Raw genomic sequence first — 20,935 nt, 5'->3', positions numbered from 1 at the left:
TATAATGGACTTAGATTATCCATGCTTAAATTCCCAACGTGCAGATGGAACAAATCTGTTTTTCTTTTCTCTTATCTCATAATGAATATAATAAAACTTACCTGAAAGAATTGTGAGGAGGACATATAATAAATGCTTGAAAAATAGTAGCTTGGAGGACTTCCCTGCCGGCACAGTAGTTAAGAACCCGCCTGCCAATGCAGGGGACACGGGCTTGATCCCTGGTCTAAGAAGAACCCACATGCCACAGAGCAACTAAGCCTGCGGGCCACAACTACTGAGCCCGTGTGCCACAACTACTGAAGCCCGCATGCCTAGAGCCCATGCTCTGCAACAAGAGAAGCCACCACAATGAGAGACCCAAGCACCACAATGAAGAGTAGCCCCCGCTCGCCACAACTAGAGAAAGCCCACACACAGCAATGAAGACCCAACGCAGCCAAAAAAGAAAAGAAAAATAGTAGCTTGGACTCCCCAAGACCCAGGCACCTCCTTCAGAATCCTTGATCTCAGTAATAGACTTTGCCAGGATCCCACTCCTCCACCAGAATGCTGGGAGGTGATTTACTCTCCCATGATATAGTCCAAATAGGTATAAAGAGTCAAACTCAAAATCAAAAGGAGATCTCCTCAGGGGCCATAAACTAAGAACTAAGAAGGAACTTAAAATCAAAGTGATGAGCCGGAGCTTAAGCCAGGAGAGCTCAAAGGAATGCAGAACCAGGTTTAATTCTCCATGGCTGGAGACTGACTCTCATGCTCACACAGGGAAAGGTGTCTGGGTTGCAAGCACAGAGCATGCAGGGAGCTGGAAATGAACTATCTACGTAAAGCAGGGGATCTAAAGGCATTGCTTCATCTCTGAGACAAAGACAAGCAGAACCATATGCGAACTGGGAAAGCAGTGAGGATGTTTTCAACTACATGGGCATGTAGTTAAAAAGAAGTCAACGTAAACTGAGAGAGGTTGGCTTCCACTGTGCCCATGTGGGTGTTCCAAATGCATGTTGCTTATTCTCCAAAGTGAGTTATAGTGTGGCCCATACCGCATGATAGCATGTACACAAATTTAGAAATGATACAAAACATTATTTTATATAGTTTGTGAACATACCTATAGATAGTAAAAATAGAAAAATGTGGAGAAACCTCACTAAATTTATGTGAGACATATTATTGTTCGTGTGTGTGTGTGTGTAAAAGAGAAAGGATCAGGGAAAGCAATAGAGTGAAGTTCAACTTTATCTGTTCTAGTTCAGTATTTCAAAGAAAAAATTAAAATTTCAAAGAGAAAAAACACAAAAACAACAAAGAAGGGAAAAAAGTACTAAACTGCATTTAATTATAATATTCTCTTTCTTTTTTTAACCTTTTCAAAAGAGAACTAAAGTCATCGAAGACACAGTAAAGCAAAGTAAAAACCACACGCAAATGTCTGAACTAGAGAATGCATCTGAGGTTTTGAGGAGATACACCTGAGGAGAAAGGTCGAGAATCACACGTTGGCAGAGAAGCAGGCAGAACTGCAGAGGGGGTTCAGATTCCAAGTACTCAAGGCACACTTTTCTGAAAATTTCCCCAAAGGCCACTTGGCAAGAAGCCTTCTCATTCAACTTCTAGTTTGATGAATCTCATTAATGATTACCGAGTCAAGCCCCAGGTGGCCAAGCATCTTCAGCTTCCTGCTGGCAAAGCTGTGGAGGGAGAGAGCATGAAGGGAGAGCAGGTTCTAAGTTGAAGTCCTTCCTCAGACACCAAGTAAGTCACGTATCTTGGTGTTGCTACGAAAGCTCTCGAAGGGTCCTTTCTGTGTAACAATCGGCAATTTTTGTATACCCCCCAAGTCGCAGGTTTTCTCATACTGAGTTTTTAAAAAAAGTGAATGAAGATGTAAAAGCCTTATCTCCGTAACAAGGCAGAGAGAAGAGAGGTAGAAGCAGGAAGCTGAAGTTTTGTGCCCGATCAGCCATAAGCTTTGAGAAAATGCCAACTGTGGAAGACTTTTCCAAGAAACAGGCGCTCTAGTGAAATGTTTAAAGGCTGAGTTTTGGGAGTTTAATTTTGGGGCTTGTGAGCAAACATCAACTCTTTCATTTGCCAACGGGATGATCTGGCTGAAAAGGGCCAGTAATAGCTCCATCTGGGGTTAATGTAAACTGCCTGGGTTAGTAGTTAATAACAGCAGCTATCATAGTTTCTGTTGTAGCAACAGCTGGTGGGAGAAGAGCTGCAGAGTGGCTGTGAAGGAACACTTCAGATAAGAAAGCCTTGGCAATCACAGCGCCATCTCTTACGTGAAGATTCATTGCCCCCGCGAAGGTTGTGCAGGGCTTTTCTCCTGGGCAGATTCACAGCAGCAACAGGACTGTTGCCAGTGTCCTGAGGGACTCCATCCTTTTGTAATCAAGTTCATTGCCTTAGTTTCCCACCCAGATCAATTAGGGTCCAGGGCTTTGACACAAGACAGGGCTGGGGGTGACTCTAGTCTAAGACAGCATCTAGAAGAATGCTGAGTCGGAACCAGTGAGATGGTGTGAAATTTAACCAAACTAAAATGGCTGGGGATAGAAGAAGAAATGTCGGGATGAGGCAATGGAACAGTCACCAGGGCCACCAGAAAATGGTAGGTGGGCTGAGGACAGTTGGAAGGAGGTGATCAGGGAGAGTCCTCAAGGCAAAGACATAGAAGTTACAACTTTTTGATGACACTTGTGCCCTCACAGATGTATAGGGAGGGTACTATTGGTTGCACACCCCCAGCCTTTAAACCCAGTGGTCTCTGCAGGAAGGTAAACCTCATTATAATTCCTTGTGAACACTGCCTCGAACCAGAAACATCTCAGGATGCCATATACAGTCTCTGACTCAGGCAACCAGCAGCGTTTTCTGGACCAGTAATGGAAAATAAGGTAGCTGTTAAAAAATATGTGTGCGTGTGTGTGTGTATACACACACATATACAAAACATATATAATATGTAAATATATATATGTAGTTTCTTCTGTATAGTCCTATGCCTTGGAGGCTAGCGGGAGTGGAATTGTATTACCCTTGCAACCTTACTGCCGGGGCATCCAGCCAGAAAACTTTCTTGAGGTCACCAACCTTCCCTGGAATTCAGATGTTCCCTTGGCAGCCACTTGCTCTCAGAACTTTCCCTTATGTGGATCCCTGTTCGTTGCCTATACTCAACCACCTGTTTAGCTGTGTGAGTGAATGCTTGTAAAATCTCCTGGGAGGATGATCTCTGTGTATTGAATATACGGTCACATCTCCTGGGACTGGGCACTCAGGTTTCCGAGACAAGGCATGCCTGGTTGTCTAGAATAGAGATAATAGAAAACTGGAAGTAATCTGACATTCAGAATGTTCCAGTCCAAACAGTCCCACAGCAGGGGGATGGTAAAGTCTCACAGCCACAGAGTTACATTGACTGACATCATAGCAGAACATGGAAGTGAGAATAAATACCACTCATGGGGAAAAGGTGTTAATAAAAACAACATATTCCCGTTCAGCATTGCCAGGTTGTGCAAGACAATGCAGGTGGCCACATCTTTGTCTTTAGTAAAGTATCTCCCAAGCAATCTTTGCAATTAAAATCAGGGCAATTTCCCTAGGTACAAAAGGCCTATTTTTTTCAATTGAAGTATACTTGATTTACAATGTTGTGTTAGTTTCACGTTTAAAAGGCCTGTTTTTGAAATGTTCTGGCCACACCAGGGAATTAGAATGTCCAGTGCCGAGATTTGAAGAGACACCTCTCCAAAGGTATATTGATAGCAAATAAACACATGGAAAGATGCTCAACCTCATTAGAGAAATGCAAATTAAAACCATGATGAGATATTACTACGCATCCTTTAGAATGTCTAAAACTAAAAAGACTGACCACATCAAATTGCTGAGTATGTAGAGGATCTGGAACTCTCTCATACACTGTTAGTGAGAGTGTAAAATGGTACAACCACTTTGGAAAACAATTCATCATTTTCTCAAAAAGTTAAACATATACTTACCATATGGTATTTATCCACTCATAGGTACCACTCGTAAGTATTTATCTAAGAGAAATGAAAGCACATGTCTAAACAAAGACCTGTACATGAATGTTCATAGCATCTTTATTTGTAATGGCCATGAACGGCAAGCAATGCAATTTTCATCAAAAGATGAATGGATAAACAAATTGTGGTATAACCGTGCAATGAAATATTACTCAGCAATAAAAAGGAATGAAGTATTAATGTACACAACATAGATGAATTTCAAAATAATTATGCTGAGTGAAATAAGCCAGGAAAAAAGTGAGGACATACTATATGATTCCATTTCTATCAAATTGCTAGAAAATGCAAGCTAATCTATAGCACAGAAAGCAGATCTTTTGTTTCCAGGGGTAGAAGAGCAGGATGAATGGGCAGGAGCTGGGAAATGCTGCCAAGAAGGATTACAAAAGGACAGGATGAAACTTACAGGGGGTAATGTATAAGTTACTATTTTGATTGCATTGATTGTCTCATGGGTATACATCCTTCAAAACTTATGGAATTGTACACTTTAAATAAGCATAGTTCATTGTCAGTTATACCTCAATGAAGCTGTTTAAGAAAAACAATGAATAAAAATAGAGAGGAGACATCCAAAAGCCACACTCTGAACTTGACCTGCACCCAAGTAGGATAATTATAACATGAAAAGAAACTAGAATTACATTGAAATGGAATCGTTTTAAAACCATGATTCCATAATAACTCTCTAAAATGAAGGTATTAATGTAAGAAATGCTCATATAATAGTTATAACACAAAGAAGGATAGCATTATTAGGGATATTTTAAAAGTAAAATTTCAATATGTAGAGGGGAATAGACAGAAGTGTGCCCCATTTTTTAAAGTACATATGTCTTCTTACAAAGTTCATTTATACAAAGAATGGTTGGATTTGGGTCCTGGAAGTAGGGCAAGCAGTTGAGGGAAAGTGGGATCAGGAACAGGAAAGACCAATCAACCCTGGTAACCCCACACTCTCACAAAGTGAGAAAGAGACGCAACATTGCTGGCCATGTGCCACCAGAGAGGGTCTAACCTTATATCCTAATGGGGCAACCTATGGCACGTGCAGTAATGAAACTTTTACTGCACTAATGAAACTTTTAATTTTTATAAATGCTAAGAAGCCATGCCTTAGTTTGCAACACTGGTTTTAGACCAGGTCTAGTTAAGTGCCAGTGTTTAAATGTTTAAGAGGATATTACTTATTGAACCAACAACTTTGATTTATTAGTGGCATAAATAGTTACATGTTTTGAAACTTTTCCTTTAAGAGGTTTAACATTTAATAAATTGAGCACTAAACATAGCACAAATATTGTAATTCCACACACAGTACCATACAAAAATCCCCTTGGGTATTAAAGATCTTAATATTGTATGGAGGAAAGATGTTTTACTTCTCTTATAAGCAGAAAGGTCAAGATCTCTGTGTTAGTTTTTTCTGTAACTCTGTAGACATATCATCAACTTGTGGTCAGAAATGATCAGGATTAGAATTGTATCATTTTGTGGTATATAAACACAATGGCATATTATTCAGCTATGAGGAAAAAGGACATCCTGCCTTTTGCAACAGCATGGATGGATACTGAGCCCATTATGCTGAATCAGATAAGCCAGACAGAGACAGACAAATACAGTATGATATCACTTATACGTGGAATCTTTAAAATCAAACATGTAAATAAACCACAGAGAGTAAAACAGTGGTTACCAGGGGATGGAGGGTAGGGAGTAACATTGATGGTATTTAAGGGTACAAATTTGTACCAAGTACTAAAATAGCCATAGAGATTTAATGTACAGTTTATTGAACATAGGCAATAATATTGTACTAAGTATATAATGTGATAAATGTCATCACAACGGCAACCATTTTACAATATATAAATGTATCAAAGTAACAGGAGATGTACACCTTAAATTTACACAATATTACATGTCAAATTTATCCAATTAAAAATCGTATCATCTCATTATGCAAATTTGGTCTCCAATTATTGATGACACATGTTAGCAACACTCACAGTGGGTCAAATGGGGAAGCAGTGTAGGAGTCATCAGGGGAACCAGAAGCCAGGTTCTCAGGTGCAGTAGAGGATGCCAGAAGGACACAGCTCCGAGGTGACCCACATCTGTAGTAGCTCCAACAATGATGGCAATAAACCACATAGCAACCACTTGCTGAGCACCAGGCACGTGCAGTCTATTGAATCCTTACAGATCTTTGATGAAGGTGCTGCTGCCGCGCTGTTGTTGTCATTGTTCTTATTAACAGCAGATGGGAAACTGAAACACACAAATTTGTTCCTGGTAGCACTCAGCACATTAGGTAAATCACAAGCCTGGATTTGAACTTAGAAATGCCTAGCTCCAAATCCAGCGCTCTTAAATTGGCAAACAGTGAGTACTCCAGGTCCTAAATAATAAACAATTCCACGCCTTAGGCACAGTACACCTGTTGTATTGAGCCAAGAGTAGGTAAGGATCCTCCTTATACCCCATCCAGATGGAATGGCCCAGCTTCTGTTTGCCTGTTGCCCACTTTTTAAATGTTTCAAAGAAGTCTCATTTCTCGTGGCTGACACCTTGGATAACATATCACCCTGTAGGTGAAAAACAGTCATCAGGAGAGAAGAACGCAATGGCCACCATGACAGAATTGAGTCCCACGGCAGGGAAGTACTCCCAAGACGTACAAGGGGATGAGAAGCTCAGTCCTGGGAAAGGTAAACTCAACCTCGACTATGTGGTTTTAGGATTTTATGGTGGATTTTTACAATATCGTAATACAAAGAAATGAATTCGTGTCTTTTAAGGTGTTTAATTGTTTTTAAAAATCAGGTACTATTAATGTACATTTCTAAAAAAGTATTTTATTTTTGATGATTACCTCCTAATCTTAGTCCATATGCACTTGCGTTCTTGACAAATGCTACCAAATCGTCTACACATAGTATTGTGTATTCTGCTGGTTACTGCATGTAATATTGTAAGCATAATTGTATTGCTTAATTAAGTAAAGTACAAAAAATTATTTACAGAAACCTCAAAAAATCAAGATATGAAAAAAGATGTTACTAAGCTTAATGTAACCACTGTAATTTGTTTTTATTGCCTTCCTTTACATGTATATTTTATATAGTTCTGTGCTGTATATATTATGTTGTATGTTTTGGACCACACATACTTTTCAATTTGCTTTATAATACAATCATTATTCTTTTTTTTTTTTTTTTTTAAAGAATCCAGCTCTAAGCAAGTGAGTTTTCTTTTTTTTTTTTAATTAATTTATTTATTTATTTATGGCTGTGTTGGGTCTTCGTTTCTGTGCGAGGGCTTTCTCTAGTTGTGGCAAGCGGGGGCCGCTCTTCATCGCGGTGCACGGGCCTCTCACTATCAAGGCCTCTCTTGTTGCGGAGCACAGGCTCCAGACACGCAGGCTCAGTAATTGTGGCTCATGGGCCCAGTTGCTCCGAGGCACGTGGGATCTCCCCAGACCAGGGCTCGAACCCGTGTCCCCTGCATTGGCAGGCAGATTCTCAACCACTGCGCCACCAGGGAAGCCCCCAATCATTATTCTTAAAGGATACATATTATTATTCCAATATATCCAACAGATAAAGTATTATTTACCTGAAAAATCCCTGTGGTTGGATATTTAAGTTGTGGAGTTTTGGGGGGTTTTGCTTACCTATCATACAGATAGATTAATTGATAGATATAGTTATATAGATATAACATATTGTATATGTTATATATAACATATCTATCTATATATATATCTCTCTCATGATATCCTGTAACATAACACTTGTCTACAGTTGGAATTATTACTTCCTCAGGGCTTTTTCCTAAGAAAAATAAAAATTTTAAGCAATGGTTATAAATACTTCATTTCCATTGGCCACTATAGAGACCTTAGTTTTTAATCTGAAAAAAAGTGTGGCCACATAGAGAATTTTGAGCAGAAAATGGCGTGATCAAATTTATGGTATGACTAGAGCACTCCAAATGCTGTAATGAGAGTAGACTGGAAGCAGGAAGTCAAGTTGAAGGCTATTGCAAAAATCTAGGCAAGAGATGTTGGTAGCTAGAACCACATGGAAGAGGCTTTAAACAAAAAGATAGCAGTGGCCGAAGTTGTTGAATTCTACATACATTTTGAATGTAAAGAAAGCAGTATGTTCTAGATAGATTGGATGTAGGCTGTAAAAGAAAGAAATCAAGGATAAATTGCAAAGTGTTTGGAATGATGGAATTTCTATCACCTGAGTTGGGAAGGAATTTGGGTGGAGCAGGATTGGGAGGGGAACTTAGGAGTTTAGTTTTGGATCTATTAAGTTTGATTTGTTGATTAGTTGATCAATTGATTTTTAGTCGAGCAAAAAATGATGCATCTTAAATCAATGACAACTTCAATTTGACAAAAGGTAGTATTATTATATTATATATTGAGTTTTTAAATTTTAAAACATGAGATGTTGTACCAACATTATTTTTCATATATTTTAACTAGACACGGGAAACAACTTTTAAGGACATGTGTAGTAGCCTGTAGGGAACGCTTAATATGCAGCAAGCACCAGGCTAAGCCTTTTAAATACAGCCTCTAGTGGATCTTTCAGCAATCTCATGAGGCAGGTGTTCACCCCACCCATTTGTGAGCCATTAGTCTCCTGGTTTGCTGATACTCGCTTTCTGTAGCCTTTGGCCTCTAGGATTCCAAAGCAAGTTGGGGAGATCAGAGGCCAAAGAACTGATAAATTATTAGTTGATTTGATTTGACATAGGAAGTCATCACCCAGCCCCAACAAAGAAAGGAAAACCTTTACAAAGATATTAGTGTTTAGCTCCTCACTCTAATTACAGTACACTTACCAGTTTCTTCCAAATTCTTCCTTCCCCACTACATTCACTGCAAAGATTTGTGTTCTACTTACGGAGAAGAGAGTATGGTCTTGAGGGAAAGGCTCTTTTGTGAACCTCAAGGCACCTCTTTTCTTGAAGTTTTGAAGACTTCTAGATGATGCATGGTGTTGCTCTCCTCTCCTACACCATACAGCCATACAAACCCCATAGATGAGTGCGCTTGGGTTGTGGCAAAGGTATTCTCATGGAATCATCTGGGACAAAATAAAAGCCACCGTACACATGCAGTGCAGTGGTTAAGAGCATAGACACTTGAGCTATACTATTAGCTGACGTCTCTGCACCTGTAAAATTGGAATAGTAGTAGTAGCTGCTTCATAGGATTATTGTGAGGATTAAATGAGTTAATTCTCAGTCATCATGTTACATAACCTATCAGAAACATCTGACACACCTACTGACTCCCTCCTCCCTGTAGCCCTTTTCCCCTTGGCTTCCAGGACACCACACTTTCCTGGTTTTCTTCCTACCCCACTGACCATTCCTTTTCAGTTTCCATTGCCAGTTTCTTCCCATTTATCCAACCTCTAAGCATTGGAGAGCCCTAGAGTCAGTCCTTGGTTATTTTCCCTATTTATTCTCATTTCCTAAATACCATGGCTTCAAGTATCTTCTTGAAGGTTATTAACTCCCAATGTTTTGCCTCAGCCTCTACCTCTCTTCTAAACTCTAGAGTTTTATATGCAACAACATTCTCAACATCTCTTGGGTGTTTAAAAGGCATCTTTGTCTTAACTGTCCAATAATAAGGTCTTTATCACCCCCACTGCCCCCAAACCTGCTTTTTCTGCAGAACTCTCTTCCTCATTGAACAGCAACTCCATTCTTCCAGCTGTTTAGAACAAGAACCTCTCCAATGCCCTTCCCTCACCCATCTGTAAAATTGAAACCAAGATTCGGTTATTCCCCTACTGCAATCTATCTAGGATCTTATCACATCTTAGTTCCTCTACTGCTACCACCCTAGTTCACGGTTTTTCACTTCTTTTCTGGATTGTTGCAATAGTTTCTTCCTGGCAATAGCCATCTTTCCTGGAAGTACAAAAACAGATTATTTTAATTTTGTGCTCATTTCTTTTTCTGTTATCTTTTCACTTTCACTATATTTTTTCATAGTTTGTCAGTGTCAATTTTTCTCTATGGAGAAAATATTTCTAGAGGTTTAATTTCAAAATTTAAATGAAAGTTTGCCCTCACTGACTGAGACATATGAGAAGAATAATAAATCTACACCAATGAACAACTCCTTCAATGTTTAAAATTTACATTATATATGTATATAATACAGTACATATAATATAAATTATATAATTTAAATATGTATACATATACCTATTTTATTTATATGTATATATTTACTTTTAATATATATATTCTATATATCCATATCTATATATATTTAAAGATGAGTAATTTCATCAACCATAGAATACAATAACCTAGGAATGGGAGAGACAAAATTGCAGGAAGAACAGAACACCCCAGAGCAAGTCAGGGTCTATAAAGCTGTGGTATAAAACACCCTTTGACTCAACTCAGTCATTTTCTGCTTTTGTAATCTTTCTTTCCCAAAGCCGATAGAAGTGCCATTTAAATCATCAGGTGATACCTTTCTGTATTATAACTTGTGAAAAATAAATGATGGTTCAATAAAGAAAGCACTAATATAATGTCATAATATTTCCAGCTCCAAGCTTATGTTCCACTCGCTATGGAATAGCCTTCATCACACATCTCTGCAACTTCATAATAATGGCATAAAAGGTCATCATGAACATCACCATGGTAACCATGGCCAACAGCACAAACCATCAGTCCCAGTTTAACAGCTCCACTGAGGGGCTGCCTGTTGACTCATTTGATGACCCAAATAATTCCCCAAAAAGTCTTCCTGCGGGGGTAAGCAATGCAAGATTTAAGTTGTGTTCTTGTTTTTGCTATTTGTTTGTTTGGATATTTATTTTTTCTAGAGTTTATATGTTAAGAAGTTTTAATTGAGGAAATAGTGATTTGAAAGCAAGCAGAAGATCTAAAGAGGCTTCTTAAGTTATGCAACAGCCTTCTTGTAAATGGCTTACCAAAGCATTCTCTGTTTCTTTAAGGCCTCTGTGTATGATTGGAGCCCTCAAATCCAGGGCATCATCTTTAGTTCTATCAACTATGGCATGATCCTGACACTGGCTCCCAGTGGATACCTGGCTGGAAGAGTAGGAACAAAGCGAGTGGTTGGTGCTGCTCTGTTTGGATCCTCATTTCTCGTTCTCTTCACCCCTCTGGCAGCTGACCTTGGACTAGGTTTCCTCATTGCAACTCGAATACTTCAGGGTGTGAGCCTGGTACCCAGATATTTTATAAATATGCGCTGGATATGAATTTCTCTGTGGGAACACATATCAAGAACTCTATTTTTATTTCAGGGGTTAGGATATGGGGGTCAGTTTGCACTCTTGGAAAGATGGAGTCTTCCACATGAACGAAGCTGACTCTGCAGCATTGCTTTCTCAGGTAAAAACATATAACGGAAATGAGTCCACTACAATCCAACATTCTTTCACTGAGTTCTTCGACTTTTTTTATTGCAAGGTTCTTTGTCTTCTGCTCAATGTCAATCAAGTATTTATAAACTAGGGGGACGGGTCCTTTGTGACATGATTTTTAGTTATTTTCCCCAGGTTGTCATTTGTGATTTGACTTTGCTTATAATGCCTTTTGCCATTTTTTAAAAATACATTTTTATGTGGTCAAATCGATCATTCTTTTCTTTTACGGTTTCTGGGTTTGAGTCATAGTTAGAAATGTTACAAAAGCATCCAACCATGCCTTTTATCAAATATGTATGGTTTCATTTTTTATATTTAAATTTTTGACGTATTGGAGTTTATACTAGTGTTCAGTGTGAGGCATGAATCCAACGTAATCGTCTTTGGAATTGCTCTCAGTTGTCCTGAGAACTGCTTTCTGATAATGATCTGCCTGGACAGTGTACCTGGAATGAATATTCTGGAGGAAGAAAGCTTCAGTTACATTGAGTCAAAATGAAAAATGGAAAGAGTAGGGCTAACAAACTGGAAATTGCCAAAGTATGGGTGCTGGGTAAGAAAAGAAGGGTAGGAGAGCCAGGGATTCTTCAAGTCCAGAAAACAAGTCACGTGCACACACATACCCACCCTGCCTGACCTTACGCCTCTCTAGAGCACTTCACAACCCTGGAGGATTAGTCTTTGTCATCAGAGCTCATATCCACTGATAGGGGAATGGAGGCTCCAGTTTGGACTAAGGAAACTCACTTTGGTTATCACAGCTGACTAAGGGATATCCTCAAATATAAATAAGGATTGGCTTTCCCAAATCCTCAAACATTTGAAGGAAATCAAGAGCATGAAAGAGAGAAACCAAACTCAAAAACTGCAAGAACTAACCCAAATGAAAAAGAAATTAATAATGGAATTGAAAGGAGATTTTAAATAATTAACAAATAACATCAGAGAGATCCACGGGAATATGTGTAGATGATATTCATTTTAAAAGAACATACTGCTATAAAAAACAGTTGTTGCTGGGACTTCCCTGGTGGCACAGTGGTTAAGAATCCACCTGCCAATACAGGGGACACAGGTCCAAACCCTGGTCTGATTTTTTTTTTTAAAACTGTGAGATCAGGAAAGCCCTTTTAAGCAAAGGAGTAAATCTAGAAGTCATTACAGAGGAAACTTACAGATCTGACCCCATGAAAACTCACAACTGCTAGATTACAAAAGACACCATAAACAAAGTTTAAATCGGGAGAATAGAATTGCAGCCAGCATGACAGACAGAGGGTTATTATTCACAACACATAAAGATTCTATAAATTAAGACAAAGTTAAACAAGTGAAAGAAACAAAAAAAAGATTATGAACAGTTCACAAAAGAAATAAAAATGAAAAAAATGTTCAACTTCACTATAAAAAGAAAAAACGATATACTGTTTTGCATTCATATTTGGAAAACTATTTAGGAGCTTTGAGGATGTCCAATGTTGTCAAGAGATGAGGAAAACAATCTTTGTTGGCAGTTTAATTTAGTATGGACTTTTAGCAGGATACTTCAGCAGTTCTGCCAAAAAATGCAGTCTTTGGTTTAGCAAGCCTACTTCTGATATTTTACTGTACAGAAATAAATTATGTTTAAGTTCAGAAGTGATAATTAAGTTTATGTTCATAAATAACAACTAGGTAGAATCTACAGTGACATGGAAATATTTACAAGACCAATTGTTAAATAAAAAATAAATGTCACAGGACAATAGGTACATTATGGTCCTGCTTATTTAAAATTAATAATAACTCACATACATATATATAAAAGCTGACAAGTTGATGTTAATGTTCATCTGGAAAATTAAAAAAACATAATAGTCTAGTTTTGAAGAAGTTGTAAAGGGAAATGTGCCTCACTATATATGAGAATACTCGGTAAAGCCATGGAAATTAAAACAGTGTTATTAACACATTAATAGACAAATCTATCTTTCTGTCTACATATTACATAAATGCATTTACCAAGAGATGCATGTATGTATAATATACATTATGTATGTGTGCAGAGAGGAAAATGTATGCAATTATACATCATATAATAAATTGTAGCTGTTGGTTAACATTCGAGTGGGGATGGATTGGGGGGCATGTGAGGGGAACCTTGGTTCTTTGCAGTAATTTACTTTTACAATAACATATGTTATATGAATTGTGTAATTAAAAATTAAAATAGCATAAAAGGAAGCATGGTTGTCATCTGCAATGTTACTAGGGAACTGCCAGAAAAATGGGTCCTCAGGAGAACATATGAATTCAATCACAAGTTTGAAGTTCATATATTCTACTATGCTTATCTCTTTGTGGTGATACTGCTCTGTAACATGTCGTCTGTCATTCTATAGGCACCTATCAGGTGGCAGTCCAGAGCCCCACAGCTTATTCTCTCTTTGCAGGAATGATGCTGGGAAGCTGCATTGCCATCCTCCTGGGTGGCATCATCAGTCAAGCCCTCGGGTGGCCTTTTGTCTCCTATATCTTTGGTAAGCTGCTGTCTCCCCACTCCTAGGTTTTCATATTCAGGGAGATTCTTCTGAGTGTCTATCTGTGTGTACTTTTCTGGAGGAAATGAATCGAGACAGAAAGACCCTAGTAAAAGAAAATGTCTTAATATAATAGTAGGGAAGAATTAACTTATACCATCAAAGGATTTGGAAGTCCTCCTGCCTATGATGCTGTTAACCTGCCATGATGCATTATTAACACAAAGTGATTGGGCAAAATCTGCTGCCCTAGCAGGCAGTAGGGGACAGACTTGCAGAGCGGTGGTTTGTGAGAGACAGAAGAATCAGAGTTGAGGAGATGGAGGTAAGAGCCCTGAGAAAGTAAGGCAGGTAGAGCTCACAGGAAAGAGTGCCTAACAGGAGACAACTGTACACAGAGAAAACCCTGGCTATCTGCAGAGTCCCCCTTGATACTCAGCAGAGCACTGATTAGAATACCTGTGTGGAGACATCATCTGAGGCCGGTGGGGGGGCGTGGGGTGCTGGAAATCATTGGAAAAAATTAAAGAATAGTGTCCAGTACTTATAGAGAATCAGGGATAGTGCCTGTTTCCACAAGACAGAATGAAAAAATGTATAATTCTTGGGCCATTGGGCAGAATACTGATAAATGTCTTTCCTTAATAGTGAGAAATAATTAGCTCTAGAGGACACACTATTGTGGATCCCTCTAACAAATGATGATGACCAGACCCAAAGGGTCAGTGTTTCCATGTAATTTAACTGTACCCCAAAACAAAGCTCAAAAATATTTATAGGAATACAAAAATATTCAGCACCCCACAATATATAATTCGTAACGTCTGGCTCAAAGCATAAGTTACCAGGTATGGACAAAGGCAGGAAAACACAATCCATAATAAGGAGAATAATCAATCAATCAAAACCAACCCAGAACTGACGCAAATGTTAGAATTAGCACACAAGAATAGTTACTATAACTATAACATAACTTTATTTGTTCAAAATTTAAGTAGAGACATGCAAAATATATTTTTAAAGACCCTAAATCAAACTTCTAGAGATAAAAATGACAATATAAGGATTGAATTAATGACAGATGATACAACAGAAGAAAAGATTAATGAACTTAAAATTAGCAATAGAAACCATCCAGAATGACCTACACAGAGAAAAAAGTAATAATAAAATGAGAACATAAGTAAGGTGTGTAGTGCCCAAAGGAGAGGAGTGGGATGGGGGAACAGAAAGAAATCTTTGAAGAAATGATGGTTGAAAGTTTTCCAAGTTTGTTGGAAACTATAAACTCACAGATCCAAAAAAGTCAATGAATCTCAAGCACAGGAAATATGAAGAAATCTGTACCAAGTTATACCATAATAAAATGGCTCAAAACCAGTGATAAAGATGAAATCTTAAAAGCAGCCAAAGTTTAAAATAGAGAGAGAAGAACAAAGATATGATGACTGCAGCTTTCCCTCAGAAGCAATAAAAGCAAGAAGGCAGTGGAACAACATCTTTCAAATACTGCAAGAAAAAAGGGAAAAAAATCTGTTAACATAGAATTCTAGAGACAAAGAAAAACTTTTCAAAAACGAAGGCAAAATAAGGACATTTTTAGACATACAAAAGTTGAAAGAATCAGAAATTTAAATTAAACAGAACAGTACCATTTTCAATAGCATCAAAAAATATGTAACAGTGCTAAATCTGACAAAAGATGTGAAACATGCACTGAAAACTAAATTAACATGAAAATAAAAAGATCCTAGAATAGCCAGTTTTGGAAATTAATGACAAAGTTGTAAGACTAACACAGTCTGATGTCAAGGTATATTATAAAATTACAGTCATCAAGACATTGTGGTATTGGCATAGAGATAAACAGATCAGCAAAACAGAATACAGTCATAAATAGACTTACACATAAATGATAAACTGATTTTTGACAAAGATGCAAAAGCAATTCAATGGAGAAAGGAGAGTCTTTTTAACAGATGGTGCTCAAAAAAAAAAAAGAATTTTGATCCATATCTTGCACTCTATACAAAAACTCAAAATGAATGTTGGATGTAATTGTAAGATCTGAAATTATCATTCTTTTAAAAGAAAACATATGAGAAAATCTTTGTTCTTTATTTAGGCAAAGATTTCTTAGCTATGACACTAAAGGCTTGATCCATAAAATAACAAGTTGATAGATTGGATTTCATCCAAAAGACATTATTAGAATAATAAAGAGACAAGTTGAGACGGAGAGAAAATACTTGCAAAACACATATACAATAAGGACTTTTATCCAGAGTGTGTAAATAATTCTCAAAACTCAACAACAAAACAAAAACCCAATTTAAAAATGGGCAAAGACACCTCACTAAAGAGGATAGGGAGAGGGAAAATAAGCATGTGAAAAGGTGGTCAACTCAACATCCTTAGTCATTAGGGAAATGCAAATAAAAACAATGAGCTACCTCTGCACACCTATTAGAATGGCTAATTGTGACATAATAAGAAATATATAGGTATGGTTTCTGCCACCAGTTCCTGACCCAGAGCTCCTAAAACTCTTGTAATTTCGTGGTGAGTGGTGGGGATGATAGGAGCTCTAAGCAGAGTTCCTAAATCCCTTGGAATTTCTTGAGTTATAGGAACATCTTTTGTCTAATGAGGTGACACTTGGTAGCCTCCTGGATAGCTTCAGGCTAGAGGCCACCAGAAAGACCAAGCCGTGATTAGAAGCTTGGAACTTTTAGCCCCACCCTCCATCCTCCCAGGAGGAGAGGGTGCATCAGATTGTGTTAATAATCAATTATGCCGACATGATACAGCCTCCATAAAAATCCCTAAACTGTGGCGTTCTAAGAGCCTCCAGGTTGGTGAACACATCCACGTGCTGGGACAGTAGCATATCCCCAACTCCACAGGGTCAGAAACTCCTGCACTCAGGACCCTTCCAGACCTCACCCTATGTATCTCTTCATCTGGGTGTTCATCAGTATCCTTTATCATATTTTTTATAATAAACCAGTAAAGACAAATGAATATTTCCCTGACTTTTGTGAGCTGTTCCGCAAATTATCGGACTAAGAGGGAGTTGTGGGAACCTCTGAATTTGTAGTAAAGTTGAACAGAAGTGTGGGTAATTTGAGGACTCACTACTTGCAATTAGTATCTGAAGTAGGGGGCAGCCTGTGTGACTGAGCTCTTACTCTGTAGGGTCTGTGCTAATGCCAGATAGTGTCAGAACTGAGCTAAACTGTAGGATGCCAGGTTGGTGTCTCTAGAGAATTAGAGAATTTCTTAGTGTGAAAACCCCACACATTTGGTGTCAGAAGGGTTGTGAGTAGAGAAATAGTTTTCCTTTATTAGTATTAAAAAGGTTGAGATATCAAGTTTAGTGCCATTCCTAGGGTCTGTGATTTTTGTGCACACAAATAATCAAGAAATATAAAGGAATAGGTTCTAGAAAGCTGTGATATTCATGTGAATATTTTGAGAAATGGGAAGAAGATATTAAGAGCAAGAGCTTTTTCCAGGAACCATATCAGAAAATATCCCAATGTAAAAGAAATTCACACAGAAGTTTACCAATTTTACCTCTGCTTGCAGAAGGTGTTGGCTGTGTCTCCTGCCTTCTCTGGTTTGTTTTGATTTACGATGACCCCGTCACTCACCCATGGATGAACATCACAGAGAAAGAATACATCATGGGCTTCCCTGGTGGCGCAGTGGTTGAGAATCTGCCTGTTAATGCAGGGGACACGGGTTCGAGCCCTGGTCTGGGAGGATCCCACATGCTGCGGAGCAACTAGGCCCGTGAGCCACAATTACTGAGCCTGCGCGTCTGGAGCCTGTGCTCCGCAACAAGAGAGGCCGCGATAATGAGAGGCCCGCGCACCGTGATGAAGAGTGGCCCCCACTTGCCACAGCTAGAGAAAGCCCTCGCACAGAGACGGAGACCCAACACAGCCATAAATAATAAATAAATAAATAAATTTTTAAAAAGCAACTGTCTTTAAAAAAAAAAAAAGAATACATCATATCCTCCTTGGCCCAACAGGTACACATAAAAACTCTGACCTTCTCCAGAGATCTTGTATCAGCATCTGGATTTATCAGGGTGACTAAGAACGTGTGAGCATGTCTCAGATCTTATTATTCTAATCAATAAATTTGTTTTCAGGTCAGCTCTTCTAAGCAGCCTCTTCCCATCAAAGCTATGGTGAGATCTCTACCCCTCTGGTCCCTGTGTTTTTGCTGTTTCAGCCATCAATGGTTAATTAACGTAATGGTTGTATACACACCAACTTAATCAGCTCTGTGTTCAATGTTGATATCTGAGATGTGAGTATATTTCCCTCCACCCGTTTCTCCTGTTTGCATGACTCTCGAATTACTCTGCCTTCACAAATCATCCCATCTAGAAAAATTTATCTTTTATTACCAAGAGATAATGTAACAGTCATGTGAGTAGCTTTTCTGAGGGTATGATGGAAGAGGCTACTGATTTTCTTAGGAAAGTATGATTTCAGAGTTGTCGGTATGATTATTAGTTCTTTATCAATACAAGGTGTGATCTCACAGCCTTTATTATGATGGTTTACTCAAGTTTTTCCCCTCAGAGTGGCTTCCTGTCTGCCCTTCCTTTTATTTTTGCCTGGGTCATTGGCATCCTGGGAGGTTACCTGGCAGATTTCCTTCTGACCAAGAATTTTAGGCTTGTTACAGTGAGGAAAATTGCCTCAGTTCTAGGTAAGAACAGGACCAAAAGCTCTGATAATTCATAAGGCATACAACAGCCAAATATGTATCTTGGTTAATTCGTCTGTTCCTGGTTCCATAGGAAGTCTCCCCTCTTCAGCATCCCTTGTGGTTCTGCCATACGTTGCCTCTAGCTATATCACAGCAGTGAGCCTTCTGACGATCTCCTGTGGACTAAGCCTGTTTAGTCAGCCTGGGATCTATATCAATGCCTTAGATATTGCTCCAAGGTAGGACTATAATTTCCACTCTCATTTTCATATTTTCTGAAAAATATTTAGCCCGCAGCCTTCTGGGAGCCCCAAACTTTGTGAAATTATAAATCATGGGCAAGGACCACTGATAGCCTGTGGTCATTTTTTCAAGTATGTGGGTGGGAGGAGGGTGTTGTTGATTTGTCTCAGTACCTTTCATTGAATATACACAGAGAGAGTCCTTTTTGACATAATTACTATATGATGGATTCATATGCTAAGCAGGGCTGAAGTGTCTGTGGATTTAGCGTGGAACATTCCTCTCACCCACAGGCATTCCAGCTTTCTCATGGGAGCCTCGAGGGGGTTTGCACAGATATCTGCTATCCTGGCACCCACTGTCAGTGGATTTCTTCTCAGTCAGGTAAAGTTTTCTTGTCAAGGATTCTTAAAACACTCTGCTGAATCCATTCATAAAGGTAATAGCATAAAAAAATGTCTTCACATTTTGGATAATAAAATTAAATTGTGGGTAACTTTGTCATGAAGATCAACTTGGCAAAGAAAAATATAAAAGAATTTCCTTCATGACCTCAATCTTTACTTATTCTGAAACCAAAGCACTCACTAGCGATCCACTGGTAATATCCAGTCTTTGAAATCACACAGCCACATAGATGTCCTGTGAGAAGATGATGAATACATGCATATATGCAACTTGCCATGTCTTCTGCAACACTTTGAAATTTTCATTTGCATAACCATGCAAAAGCAAAGAGATAATAAAATCAAATATGTTTAAGTGCCTGATACATGCAGGTATTATTACAGGTATTTCATATGCAGTAATCTCATTTAATTATTGATTCTCCCACCAATTATGAAAATGAAACATTATTATCCTCATTTCCTGATGATTAAAATCTGATAGAATATGTCTTTCCACTAAGAGGATGTAGAATCGGAATTCTCCTAACTTAGACCTGTCTAGCTCCAAAGTCCACAGTCTTCTTCCTGCAAGATTCTTCTTGCACCGCAAGAAGAAATATTATTAGCATATATATAGTCATGATTCGCACAAAAGAGAAAATGTATGGCACTTTGATAAATAGGGACAAATACAATTCTGGAGGTTAATTGTAATGGTCCTTAAGTCCATTTTATGAAGAACATTCTGAATCCATTTTGAAATTCTTTCCACCAAACTATTAAGTTGTGTTCAGGAAATGAATTTCTACACGAAAACCCACTGGTGAACACTGTCTTCTAAACTATTTATGAGTTTCATAGAAAAAGGGATGAAAGGGGTAATATTTACTTGAAGTTTTGTCTCCTCAGGACCCTGAATTTGGGTGGAGGAATGTCTTCTCCTTGTCATTTGCCATTAACACATTAGGACTGATCCTCTACCTTATATTTGGAAAAGCAGATGTCCAAGACTGGGCTAAAGAAAGGAAACTCACTCGTTTATGAAGGTAAAGAAAAATGATTTCATCTATGGTTATAACCAGAGAAGCACTATTTAAATATTTTTAATTTTTATTTTATATTGGAGAATAGTTGATTTACAATTTTTTTAATTTTTATTTTATGTTGGAGTATTAAATTTTTAATTCTATGCCATTTTTCCTTCTTAGTTACCCCACCTTGTATGGAAAGTCATTAGGCACCTTATTTCATAAACGAGAAGCCTTCAGTGATGAAAATACCAACAGAAAAAATTTTCTTTGCTGTAGCTCTTTTCAAATCTGAGATCAGTTCTTTATTTTACTCAGATTTCGTTTTGAGAAAAATATAAGATGAATGAAAATTCAAATAAAATGATAGCCAAGAACAAAGTTGTCATCTTCATAGAATTAACAATGGATTCAGAGGAGCTGCTGTATGGGAGCCAGCAGGCTAGATTCACAGTTTTTGAACCTCTAAACAGGAAACTATGTTTTGAAACTCTT

The 20,935-nt window shown here is 38.2% G+C and overlaps 1 protein-coding gene across 1 annotated transcript; it reads left to right on the top strand.

Moving 5' to 3' along the window:
• Positions 1-1,698: 1,698 nt before the first annotated feature.
• SLC17A3 (solute carrier family 17 member 3) lies at positions 1,699-20,693 on the top strand. The gene is given in 15 exon segments (XM_061194893.1): positions 1,699-1,758; positions 6,668-6,784; positions 10,675-10,886; positions 11,090-11,323; positions 11,405-11,492; positions 13,960-14,046; positions 17,638-17,732; positions 18,065-18,088; positions 18,212-18,335; positions 18,338-18,372; positions 18,651-18,780; positions 18,872-19,019; positions 19,317-19,407; positions 20,322-20,458; positions 20,621-20,693. Coding segments are annotated over 13 exon segments (1,488 nt in total). The 5' UTR covers positions 1,699-1,758; positions 6,668-6,699; the 3' UTR covers positions 20,457-20,458; positions 20,621-20,693.
• The last annotated feature ends 242 nt before the right edge of the window (positions 20,694-20,935 follow it).

Source organism: Eubalaena glacialis, chromosome 7 (assembly GCF_028564815.1).
Source record: "Eubalaena glacialis isolate mEubGla1 chromosome 7, mEubGla1.1.hap2.+ XY, whole genome shotgun sequence".
NCBI lineage: Eukaryota > Metazoa > Chordata > Mammalia > Artiodactyla > Balaenidae > Eubalaena > Eubalaena glacialis.
Note: the sequence above shows the minus strand (reverse complement) of the source record. Positions and strands in the feature narration are given on the sequence as shown.